General features: G+C 31.1%; 1 protein-coding gene across 1 annotated transcript; it reads left to right on the forward strand.

Moving 5' to 3' along the window:
- Nucleotides 1–19: 19 nt before the first annotated feature.
- Nucleotides 20–7,564, forward strand: LOC134711619 (F-box/SPRY domain-containing protein 1-like). Its single transcript, XM_063572329.1, has 3 exons — nt 20–634; nt 2,532–2,607; nt 4,115–7,564. Exons 1-3 carry the CDS (start codon nt 38–40, stop codon nt 4,222–4,224), a joined length of 783 nt encoding a protein of 260 aa, XP_063428399.1. The 5' UTR covers nt 20–37; the 3' UTR covers nt 4,225–7,564.
- Nucleotides 7,565–14,295: the final 6,731 nt, after the last annotated feature.

A 14,295-nucleotide genomic window follows, 5' to 3' on the forward strand; every position in this document is an offset into this window, starting at 1 on the left:
TGTCCATTTTATTGTATCTCACATTTTGGTAGTTATAATGACCGGATGTCTCGCCGTTATGGCTGCAGCAGCCAACCTTCCTCCTCAGATTTTAGAATCAATTTTCTCCTATTTAAATATATCTGATTTAAGAACATGTTCCTTAGTGTGTAAGAAATGGTATAAGTTTTTGAACGATGAAAATAATGATGTATGGCGGTTTCACTGCATACGAAAAGTGACAGAACAAGTTCTAAAGTCTGACATTTTGAAAAACGTTCCAACATATAAAGCGAAACTGCGAGCATTTTTCCATAATTGGAATTTAAATGATTGTTCAAAAAACATTGTAGTGAAATCTGGCGGATTTACAGTTCACAGAAATCCAGTAGCTCAAAGTACGGATGGAGCTAGAGGGAAAATAGGTTTTAAGACAGGTCGACATTGTTGGGAAGTGTGGTGGGAAGGACCTTTAGGGACAGTAGCTGTGATTGGATTAGCAACTAAAAAAGCTTCATTACATAATATAGGATATGTCAGTTTATTAGGAGGAGACGATCAGAGTTGGGGATGGAATTTAGTTGACAATCACCTGATACACAATGGTGATAGTCAAGGCAATTATCCTACATTAAATAATGCTCCAACCTATCAGGTGTGATATTAATTAGCAATAGCATTTACCTACTAGGCTACTATATATATGTATACACCAGCAACACATTTCATTATGGGTCAGAATTTTAGTCAATTAAAAAAATTATCTTTCGTTTAAAGATATTTTATAGCATGGAAAGAGCATCTCTACATAATAGATGACAAGACAATAGACACTGTTTTATTAGCACAAACACTGTTAAATCTATTTTTCAAGGCAAGAAATGATATGGCATTGTATAGAAATACATAAATACTGCAACACATATCAGTAAAAATGCAGAAAAATGGAAAAGGATATCAAACTTGCAAATACAACATGTACAAATTAAAAGATAAAGTAAAACTGACAATGTCAGTACTTGTTACTTGATTTTTATAAAACGAATAACAAGAAACTTTGTATTTTCAGGGTATAAATGTGGTCATTTTTATTTGTTTCCTATTCATGTCATAGTAACATGCCTAAAAGCATGAAAATCAGATCTAAACTACCCCCCCCTTAAAAAAAATAATGTCAAGACAAAACCAATAGTAATTTTCATGATTTTAGAAATATATGTATGTACAAAACTACAATAAACATACATGCTATTCAGGGTGTGCAATTCTATCACTGGTAATTAGTTAAAAATTAATCATCTGCAAATTGTATATGATACAATTAATAGAGTGGATTTAAACCTAGTATCGATAGATGAATTAAATATATAGATGGTAAGAAGCATACATTTGTACATGAACACTGTAAATAAAAATAAGATACATGTATTTGAACAACAGCATAAAATAACTAAAAAATGCTGAAGCAAATAACAAACAAACAAATAATTTATTAGAGTCTCACCTCTTTAAAACATTTGATTTAAAACACAATATATTATTATCAGATCATTTTATAAAAGAGTTACGAGATACTGTAAAAAACACACATTAAAATACATTTACAGTATATTAAATCTACAAATATAACATATATCAATATATCTTAGCATGAAACACCATACTATGGATAACAATTAAAAAGTAACATTATATACACTTACATGTACTTAAAAAGTACTTCATGGCAGATTTTGACTGTAAAATAACAAACTCTGTCATCAAGAAACATAATTAAAAATTTTCCTCATTACTCAATTTATAAAAACTACTTTTTATATTACATACACTGATGAAATTCTGCATATTCTGGCCCATGAGCATTCTAATAAATCATTAGATATGTACTGTTGGATAGGAATAGTGTACTAAATTTTAGTCTTTGTGTGTGATTGTCAAAAATGGGAAATGAGAAATTGACATCAAGATAAAAAAGATAAGTTCATGGATTTGCAAAAAGGCACTCATCAGTTACAAAAGTTGTTTTAGTCAACAACTGAAAGACAGAATATTTTAAAATGGGATTTTTATGTTTATCATAGTTTTATTTTTTATAACATATAAACTAAAAACGTTTGAATTGCCAAAAAATATGAACGTTCAGCATAAAAATGTGATATGATTGCCACTGACACTAAACTCCACAAGACTGAAGAGACCAAATGACACTTACATTAACAATCATACATTTTTAGGTCACTGTATGGCCTTTAATAATGAGCATGTAAACATTGATGATATTATTTAGGACAATTTGAAGAAATGTAGCTACAATGTAATGAAAGTAAATTTTAACAAAATTGCATTTAAAAAATGAGATATTCATGATATTTGATACAGTGTCTAATTAATTTACCTAGACATGCTAGAGAAAGGCAGTACCTTCATACATTTTGTAACCAAAGATATAAATATTGTTACTATAGATGGATACATATTTATATGACTGAACTTGCTATAAATTCAAGATTGTTTTTAATAAATTGTTTTATTTAAATATTTGTTTATTTCAGGTTGGAGAAAGAATAAGAGTAATACTTGATTGTGAAGATAATACATTAGCGTTTGAAAAGAATTATGAATTTTTAGGTAACTTGTAGTTTATTGTCCATTAGTTTAAACATATGTATTTATAGTGGATTGGGAAACAAGTTTTGCAACTTTTATTAATTCCTTTCCACTTTGCGGTTACGAGTGCTGCCTTGTAGCGACATTAGCCTACTCTTTTTCAAAATCTACAAGGGTGTCTTTAACGTGCAAGAGATATGGCTTTCTCTTAACACGGGTCAGCCATTTATCGTCCCCTTCCGACGGACTATCATCGTTTCCTTAAGACCATACTCGCAAATGGTGTCAAGGGAGAGCCGAAAATTGAGTTCCTGAAATTTTCATCCCGAACAGGAATCGAACCAGGAACCTTTGTATTAGTAGTCCGATGCACTAACCACTACACCACGGCTATCATCCATTGCTTAATCAATTTAACCATAAAAATAACTTTAACAATGCAAGTTCAATCTAGGCTATTGGGGTACATTTTATGTTGCTATACATCATGTTCATCTGTCTGCCCCAATACATTTTTTAAGTGTTTTATCAGAAACTACAAATCAGAGCTTCCTAAAATTAAGCATCATGTGAGCATCTTTTACTCAGAATTGTGTTTTAACTTAGATCGCACAACAACTATTTGTTAAGCAAGTACCTATAGTTCCACTGTGGTAGTGTAGTAAGTCAGCACTTCATCTTGTTGTTCTCTTAAGGTGATGCTAATTTAAGCTGTAAGCTGTAAGAAAATAGTAAATTCACACCTAATGTATTGTCATGATTAAGAATGGAGACATTTTGTAACATCCATATACATGAAAAACTGAAATGCTTAACCTTCAACATCTTTTCTAAGAAATAGACACATTCATGGATTGATTTCGATGTTTCTTTATGTTAGAGAACTCTTTTAAGTCAAAAGTATTGATAATTGCATTTAACATTAACAGTCATATACTTAAGGTGGTACCCAACACTTTCACTAAAATTAATTTGGCTTGTTTAATTTTCATTAAATTTTGTCAAAGTATTTACTTTGACCCTTTAACAAAAATATAAAAATTTCAAAAAATTTGAACAAACCGTTTTCTCAGAAAAATTACACTTGTTATATAGCAGTTTAACAAACACCAATTTTGATTTTGAGAAGCTTAAAAATACTCCTTTTTTAACACAATGTAATTAAAACTTTTAGCTGACTTTACAGAGTTATCTCCCTGAAGTGTTAGGTACCATCTTAAAACCAATCGGAGGAGTAGGGGATGTATTTAAGAATTCTTCTTGTGACTTCTTTAGTTGAAATTATAATTCATCTTGTCACAAGAAAGAAATGTGTATGAGTTATTTGGTATTTATTGTAAAGTGCCACCTACTAAAACAACAGATTTTTTTTAAATGAAAATATGAATTCATACTAAAAACTGCCTTTTATTTTAAAAACAAAACAGCTTTACTTTTTTATTCAAATCCCACCTCTCCAAATTCTTACTTTTTAAATAGTCATTTATTATACATTTGTTTATAATGTTAGCAACTGATTTTTTTCCAGGTGTAGCTTTCCGTGGACTGCCTGACACACCATTATACCCCTCAGTATCTGCAGTTTATGGAAATACAGAAATTTCTATGGTTTACTTAGGACCACCCTTAGACGGATGATTTTATGTGTCATTTTATAGGCTTTATATAAATTTGTTAATTGATATCTATATATGGTTGTACTGTTAAAATATTCCATCCAGAATACATGTGAATTCAAAAACCCACATAAGTTGCACAGTCAAATTTTTTAGCAAAATTGTTGGCAAATTGAAAAAAAAGATTAAAAAGCTGATGTTCATTATTAAAATATAGTGTTGTCATTTAGCATAACTGAATGATTGGTTCATCTGTGATAGCATGTGTACATTACATGTATGTATGTGTGTTTCTCTTACAACTGGATGGAAATTTTAATGGACAATCCTAGTTACAACAATGTTACGTAATTCATTTGCAGTGATCAATAAGAAAATGCACTATTTTACACGGAACTACATGTACTTGCAAGCATTTTCTTCCTATAGCTTAAATGAATTGAGAAAATTAATTAGTTATACCATATCTTCCCCATTTTATCATGAATGTGTCATCTCATTAGACACTCCAACCATACATTTGGAAGTAAAGAGTCAGTCATTATATTAATGATTTTTTGTTTATTGCATTGCAACCTATCCATGATGTTTTATCTGGACATTCTGCATTCTATTATTTAAACAAACAAAACCTAATGTATTTGAATATATGTGTATGTGTAAATGTGATCATGGGTTGGACAGAAACATTTTCCCAAATATTTTTCTTTTAAAGTTCCTTATATGTTATATGGAAATCACTTATTTTTCATTCAGAATTTTCATTTAATAAAAAAATTAAGTTATTTTCATAAAATGAAAATTTTGAATGAAACATAATTGATTTCCATATAACATAAGGTTGTTATGTTATGGCATATGGAATTTGTCCTCAAATTTTCATTTTAAAGAAATGAGATTCATGGTTGATCATCAATTAGGTGTCAGTATTTAGATATATTTCCTCAGGCTAGATTCATGCTAGATAGATCAGAAATGGGCATTGATTCCTATTCATGGAAAAATTAGTAAATTTGAAGTCATTTTTGGCAAAATCTGATTTTCACTTTAAAAAAAATAGTATTTCAATCCATTCTGATAATTTGGGTTAATTTCTAGGATTATCTGAAATCCTACATAGGATAACTTAAAGATTCATAAAAATTCCACAATGGCAAAGATGGTTAATTGTGTAAAAGTCAGTAGACCACGATAATGAGAAAGAAGTTTAAATTATATATGAAGTGTTAATAAACTTAACATACATACATGTAGTGCTATATGAATTTGACAATTTGTAAATTTAGCTATAAATCCCTAAGACAAAGACAATGAATGTTGTTCACAATTCTCACTGGTCAGATGTGGTGTATTATTTTGGGGTAGTCTGATTATTATTTTCAGTAATGTTTACTGTACATTATTGTTAAGAAATTATGCATAATACTTTTGTAGCTAGTCCATTTTGATTGGGCATAGTTTTTCTAGTTAACAACATAAAACATTATTATAAAATAATTTGAAGAAAAAGATATAATAGAATATTTTGATAGAAAAGCATTTAAAACACATGTGATATGTTCTATTTTTCTTATGAAATATGGTAAGAAAATGTAAGATAAAATCCACTTATTATGTACTTGTTATAAAAAGTAAACTAGTATTAAGTCTGATGAATGAATACAAAAATTTGTAGGCAATTTATTTATTGGGTTTGGTAAATCATAATTTAATTACTGAACAAAATTTGATTGGCAGCTTCATTACTTCAATGTATTTTGTAATTGTAACAAAAATACATTAGTCTATCTTTTACTAGGTCATTATGAAAGTGAACATTTAGTTCTAACAGTATATGTTTTAAAAACAGTGTTAAGTTATTTATTAGTTATGGAATTAAATGTTGATATTTGACATTAGTACTGTTTGATTGTGAATTGTAAGAATTTTGAAAATCATGAGAACAAACAGTTCGAGATCATCTTTGTTTTTCTTTTTTATATTACTATATAACAAGTTATCATTCAAATCATGAAATGTAAAATTTTTATAATTAAGAAACCATGAATTATGAGGATAATGCATAAACATTAATAGACATCATAAACGCTTCAAAAGAGTTTTATATTCTGCAACAGATTTAATATTCAGGTTAAGTAAGCAATTTCATATTTTGTAATTTAATATTACAAAGGTGATCTATTAGGATATAGTGTTGTGGATTCATTTATTTATTGTTGGTATCAATTTTTGTGACTTGCAGAAACATAAGTTATTTTGATTATCAATAAACAGTTGGTGTTTCTCTTCCGGCACTGTTGCTTTCTCCACCAAAATCTGCCCCTAAGAAATATCACAAGAGTGCTGAATTGATGTTTTTTGTTAGATATTTAAAATTCACCCCTTACTCAGGACACCTCCAGGAAATAGCACAAGAGTGCTGAATTAGTGTTTATTTTGTTGAATATTTAAGATTCACCCATTTTATAACACTTCCACGGTAGTGGATTGAAACGTGCATACCGGACTCCCCAGATTATCACTAGTGGTTAGAAATGTGAACATTTATGGTACTATGTTTGCACATTAGGTAATAGAGCCAAGCCTCATTGTTCAATCAAGTTATAACATTATAGAAATAGGCATAGCTTTAGAAGAATCAGAATTTTCCAAATGTAACTGTTTAAATCATGCAAGTAATAACCAATTTTTCTTACAAACTTCAAGAAGATATTATATTAATATCAATGAGACCAAAACATAAAAAAAAATCAAATATGAACTGAAAAGACTGGTTTTTTGTGTGCATTATGGTTACTCATTGCATTCCTTTGTATGGGATTCATAGGGAGATACTTAACAATTAATTTTATAGCAATTCCATGTAATCGTTAGAATAAACACTTTTTTCTATAGCACAAAAATTGATACCTTTATAGTCGACAAACAAGTTGAATAAAAAATTAAGTAACAGATAATTTTTAGAATTATCCAAAATATGAAGCCATTGGAACATTTTGGAGGGAAACCCATGTACATTAGTACTCCCAGGGATTTTCATTTTCATTCATTCACTGTTAGGTTAAATATCTAATTTGAACGAAGATTTCTTCATGATTTTTGTTTGAATGACAGCATATCTATGTAACCTCACATTTGAATTGTAAATCATTTATTGTCTTTTTGTGCATTTGATTTGAAAAAAATATACACAGAACAGGTCCTAGAATTTTATATGTGTTTGTGAATGAAATTGATGCCATTATTTTCATAGGAATGTCTGTATCTTTTATTGTACATTAAAAAGTTGTGTTATCATCTTGGATCTGTGCCAACATTTTCATGATATTTTTGTGTGTATATAATAGATTGAATATACCTGATCTTGTTGATTTTATCTCAATTAGAAAATGAACATTGGTTTGATATGAATATGAAGGAATCTGATGAAATACTAAGAAATTTAGGGTCTCACACAATGTATTCAAAACAAAGAGTAACAATGAAATTGAGAAGTTTCATATAAACCATTAAATGAAATGATTCAGACAGTTAGCAATACTAAATGTTAATCTGACAGCAGCACAATCCATGCATGACAATGGAAAGGAAAATGTGTAAAAAGCTTAGGGTTCGAAATTGCTCTTGTTTAAAAAAAAGTCTCCATACCTTCAGATATTAGTTATGATACCAGCTGCATTTTGAAGTGAGTGGTATATATTGATGTTGGTGTCATTCTTCTGTCCCACTTTTGTATCTGTTGCTTCCCTTGAAGCTCTTGGCAGAATTAAAAACAAAAATCGGTTTATGATAAATTGTCAGAATCTTCAATGCATATTGGCTTGCATCTCCTATTTGTTTTTTCATCCAAGTCATTAATATTGGAGTTTCACTCAGCAAGTCATGGACTTTGTAAGAAGCAAGGGTATCAACCCTCAATTTCATTTTTTTTATAAGTCACCTTGTATAAGGATTTTTTTCAAGAGTTTGATAGCCATATGGGCAATATAGTGACAGAGATGGATAATTGTAACAAAATTTAAAGTGGTAATTGATCACTATATTACAACTTTTGAGAGAAATATACCTTGGTGAAATTTTAACCAAAAAAATTACCACCAATAACCTCATGTCCGTTTCATTTTGGCAGATCATTAAAATAAACACTTTTAGTAAGCTTAAATAGAAGTGAAAGAGCGACAGAAGAAACCAAAAAAATATCAAACTAACTAAGCCAAAATATCAAAAGAAAAACCAACAGAACACCAATCATGCAAAACTGAGGACTAATCAACTTTAACCATACAAAATTCTAAGAACGGTCAACTCGGGGATGACAAGGTTGAAGCAGATCATACTCGACATGTTGCACCCGTATACTTACTGTTTATAAGTAAAAAATAAGGTCATTTGTTGTATTTGTTGTCACATTCTAAGAAAAAAAGATGGGATTGTGGATAAGTCAAGTGGTACCGATCTGTCATCCTAGAAGCTCAGGAATATATTATCTTAGCTGTATTTGCTATAACTTTTAGTAATTTTTGGTCCTCAAAAGCTCTTCAACTTTGTACTTTATTTGGATTCGAGCGTCACTGGAGGTACTTTTGAATTGAAACATGCATCTGTGGCAAATATAAAATTTCAATCCTGGTATCCATGATGAGTTCATCTCGTATGAATCAATGTTAGACTTTCATGATTGAATAGTTTCTCAACTTCTGAATTATATTTTCTCCCTAGAATTTTGATGAGTTTATCCATGTAAGTTTAAGTTACACATAGAAACATGGTTCATCTGACCTTGGTGCCGCTTGGTCTTACCGGTATTTTCATGGTTTACTGACTTACAAAGTCTACTCGTCAGTACATCTTTGTCATACGATAAGCAAGCATGGTCACAATCAATTTCTATTATTTCAATGCACTGTAAACATGAAAGTCAGGTGCATACATGTGTTGGTTTTTTTTAATGTATTTTTAACAAAAAAGTATGTTTTTATCCCATTATGGCACAGGGAATCAATTTGAAATAGTTTATTTTGCTTGAGTTTTAACTTTGGTTCAAATCCGTGCAAAAAAATAATAATGTTAATATGTTAATTAAGACAACAGCAGTATACCGCTGTTAAAAACTCGTAAATCCATGGACAAAAAACAAAATCGGGGTAACAAACTAAAACTGAGGGAAACACTTTAAATATGAGAGGTGAACAACGACACAACTTTAAAATGTAACACACACAGAAACGTGTGTAACCTTTACCACATTTCATGGATCAGTGATCAAGGTTAAGTTTTGTGGTTAAGTTGCTATCGCATGTACTGTAAGCAAAAGGTCAACTATGTTTGGTATGTGGAATGATGGCAAGGTGCATGTGTCCAGATAACCGATTGCATCTGTCTTAACCTCATTTTCATGGTTTATTGGTTAATGATACCCGCAAAACAAATATCCTTGAGTTTTTTTACCTTTAACTAAATTAATCTAGGATTAAAATATACAAATGTAATTTTAGTCAATTAATCTCCATGTAAATGAGATATGCCAATGCCTATGAGTTTAAATGTTCCTCTTATATTGTTTGTCTCTTTTATCAACTGTTTATACAACTGCAAACGAAATATTATTGATTTATCATAAATTATTTTCCATATACTTACCCTAATAGTTATCAAAGGTACCAGGATTATGATATAATACGCCAGACGCGATTTTCGTCTACACAAGACTCATCAGTGACGCTCATATCAAAATAGTTGTAAAGCCAAAGAAATACAAAGTTGAGCATTGCGGACCCAAAATTCCAAATCGTTGTGCCAAATACGGCTAAGGTAATCTATTCTTGGGATAAGAAAATCCTTAGTTTTTCGAAATATTCAAAGTTTTGTAACAGGAAATTTGTTAAAATGAACCACGTAATTGATATTAATGTCAACACCGAAGTGCTGACTACTGGATTGATGAAACCCTCGGGGACGAAACGTCCACCAGCAGTGGCATCGATCCAGTGGTGTTAATAGTTATCCAAGGTATTACTCAATTTATTTCACTTGACTGGGCGGAGTTTAACCGGTTCGCTCATAATAAACCAGTCCATCTATAGATAGGTGTTTTAGAATAAACTCATCAATGAAGTGTCCAGTCATTCTTTTGTAAATTCCTTTGATGACACTGATAGGTGATTAGAAATCAGTTATAATTATAACCAGGATTAATACCAGGATTATATTTTAATACGCTAGACGCGCCAAAGGCAGAGTTTGATATGTAAACTGCAAAACGTCACCACGAAAATGAAATGCTTATACAACTGCATTGCAAATATCATTGATCTACTTTTAGTGTTATTGGACTTTCATACGATTGAGGTTTATAAAACCAGGTTTAAGACAACATTTTCTGTATAAACAAAAATTCCGAAAACACACTTTTGACATAATTTTTAACCAAAATAAGTAAATATGTGAGCCTTCATGTATCGTGTTGGTTTTTATAACTTAGACATTAACAGTAGTCAGCACTCCGGTGTTGACATGAATATCAATTATTTTGTCATTTTTTTTCGAGACTGCAACTTTTGTTGCAGAATGCTCGACATAGGGATAGTGATCCGGCGGGGGTGTTAGCTAACTTCTTAAAAGCTTTGTATTTTAGATGGTGGAAGACCTGGATGCTTCATACTTTGTATATGGATGCCTCATGTTACGAAGTTACCCTCAGTCACATGTCCAATGCCCTTGACCTCATATTCATGGTTCAGTGACCACTTGAAAAAAAAGTGATTTTTTTTTGTAATGTTAAATTTTCTCTTATTATAAGTAATGGGATAACTATATTTGGTATGTGCGTACCTTGCAAGGTCCTCATCCCCGTCAGACAGTTTTCACTTGTCCTCGATCTCATTTCGTGGATCAGTGATCAAGGTTAAATTTTGGTGGTCAAGTCCATGTCTCAGATAATATAAGCAATAGGTCTAGTATATTCGATGTATGGAAGGACTGTAAGGTGTACATGTCCAACTGGCAGGTGTCATTTGACCTTGACCTCATTTTCATGGTTCGGTGGTTGTAGTTCAGTTTTTGTGTTTTGGTCTTTTTTTCTTATACTGTATACAATAGGTCTACTATAATTGGTGTATGAGATGATTGTAAGGTGTACACGTTTAGCTGGCAGTTGTTATATGGCCTTGACCTCATTTTCATGGTTCAGTGGTCAAAGTTAAGATTTTGAGTTTTGGTCTTTTTTCTAATACTACATGCAATAGGTCAACTATATTTGGTGTATGGAAATATTTCATAATCTATATATCAATCGAGCAAGTTTTATTTGACCTTGACCTCATTTTCACGTTTAATTGCACAGTGTTAAGTTTTTTGTGTTTTGGTCTGTTTTTCTTAAACTATGAGCACTAGATCAACTGTATTTGTTGTATGGAAGGATTGTTAGCTGTACATGCCAGCCTTGCATGGTTCATCTGACCTTGACCTATTTTTCATGTTTCTTTGGTCAATGTTTAGTTTTCTTGGTTAATATTAAGTTTATGTGACATTTGTTATAAAGTTTTATATTTAGGACTTTCAACATAATATCAATGATTATTAAAGAAGGCGAGACATTTCAGCATGTGCACTCTTGTCTTTTAATTTCCTGTTATAAAACTTTGAATTTTTCGAAAAACTAAGGATTTTCTTATAGATTACCTTAGACGTATTTGGCACAACTTTTTGGAATTGTGGGTCCTCGATGCTCTTCAACCAAGTACTTGTTTGGCTTTACAACTGTTTTGATCCGAGCGTCACAGATGAGTCTTATGAAGACGAAACGCACGTCTGGTGTACTAAATTATAAGCCTGGTACCTTTGATAACTGTTATGTCCTTTATCTTGTTTTCATAGTTCAACTTATAAGAAGACACATATCACAAGATTATTACAAAATTAATTATTATAACTTACCAGATGAATTTATGATAAATATTTTGAACCAAATCAGAATCTTAAAAATAAGAGAAAATTTTCAATGCCACTTTAGGCGTGATACCCTCCACGAAAATAATTAAAAAACATTAACATGTTTGTTTGAACATAACAAACTGTATATATCAAACTGAATATACCTCATCTGTTGATATTTTCAATCAAAAGTCGACATGGATGTCCGTACACAGAGATCTCATGAAATACGAAAGATGTATTAAGAGTCTGACTAAATCTATTCGACACAACAACTGAAGTAAAGATAAAATTGAAAAGCCATACTTATATATAAAAAAAAAGTCTTGCACTATCAAATAAGGTGAACCCAAATAGTTATCAATACCACACTGATAATTGTAAGAGCCTTTATCTAATGAAAGGATAGAGTTGTAGGGTATATATTTATATGACTGCAGTTTAACCCAAACATTATTGTGGGAAGGGGAAAGGAACCTTTTAGTTCTAAATTCTCCATTGGCAAACATTTCCAAACATGCATATAATAGTAATAATAACTCCTGCATTTCAATTGTTTTATTATTCACTTGTACTGAACTTTTGATCGCATTTTATATGCATAAGAGCATATTAGTGTCGGATATTTTTAAATGTAACAAATTATTCCACACTTTTTTATCATTATATCATGAATTTTGATAGCAATTTTTTTTTAACCAAACAGTTAATCACTAATGACCTTCTGTTTAGTGTGTTGAGTTTGTTTTGCGAGACAGTTGTACACCACTTTAGTTCAAACAAATAAATGAAAGACAGGCAACAGATACAAAAGGGATATTCAAATCAAAAACGTATACTAAACTGTCAAACCCATAACAAACCATGACATACTAGTACAACCAGAAAACAACATTAAACAAATTAAAAAAGAAACATAAATACTACACATCCCTAACCCCTCCAAAATCTGGGAGTTTGCAAAGGTGGTCAGGAAGGATAAGCAGATCCTGCTCCACATGTGGAACTCGTAGTGTACTCATATACGTACACATTCGAGGATAAGACATTCTAGAAAAAAGAATGGGATTGTATTTATGACAATTGAGACTTATTAGTCATCTGTGAAACAGACCTCATTAAGGTCAGTTATTGTTTCAATCAAAGGATTATGCTATCTCCTTTCATTCTTCCTTTTGTATGAAGTCTAATGATCATTGTATATTGAAAAACACATCCTTTAATTGGACAAATATCTTGTCAACTTTTTTAATCAACATAACCCGATCCCATTATCACGCTGTGTTGAAGATCACTTGGTGGCATTGGATTCTTTTTCTGCTCTTTGGTTGGATTATTGTCTCATTGACACATTCCTCATTTCCATTCTCAATGTGCAACCTTGATCTTAACGTGTAATTTAGGTGTGTTTCAGACTGGACTGACTTGACCATAACTACATCTACATCTGTTCAGGCTCCTCTGAGCAGGAGATCATTCGTGGTTCATTTCTCTGTAGAATTTATCAATTTGCCACTGGACTTTAAGAAGACATCTTTCGTCATCAGCATCTCCATCTCTCTATAGTTTTGCCCCAAGAATTCACCTAGACCTTTTTTCATGATTCATTTATGAAAGTATTGTTTAAGTGGTAATGTCAATTTCCAAAATACTAATGTTTAAAGTCCATATAATCATTGTTTGAAACATTTGTTTGTTCATCTGACATAGTTCAACTGACCTTCGTCTCATTTGTGGTTTGGTCTGTTTCTTGAGATTACATTTTTAATAGGGGACAGAAGACCTGGTGGCTTCATACCTTCTATACATATATTTAATTCTACGATCCGAAGTTTCTGTCTGTCATATGTCCTTGATGGCTCAGCCGCTGATTCAAATAAGTTTCATTTCTTTTTTTTATCATGCAAATTTGTCACTTATTGTCATTAAAAGGATACATTTATTTTGGTATACGGGTTTATTGTTAGGTTATCATGTTCGTTATACAGGGTTCATCTGACCTCGAACGCATTTCAAAAATATCTGAATTAGGTTAAGGTTGATATTATGTCAATTTGTAAAAATACTGTAAGCAATGGTTCAACTAAGTTGGTGTGTCGAATGCTTGTAACATGTACATGTCATACTGTCAAAATTCACCTGACCTTGCCCTAATTTCCAG

This window comes from Mytilus trossulus, chromosome 3 (assembly GCF_036588685.1).
Source record: "Mytilus trossulus isolate FHL-02 chromosome 3, PNRI_Mtr1.1.1.hap1, whole genome shotgun sequence".
Taxonomy (NCBI): Eukaryota; Metazoa; Mollusca; class Bivalvia; order Mytilida; family Mytilidae; genus Mytilus; species Mytilus trossulus.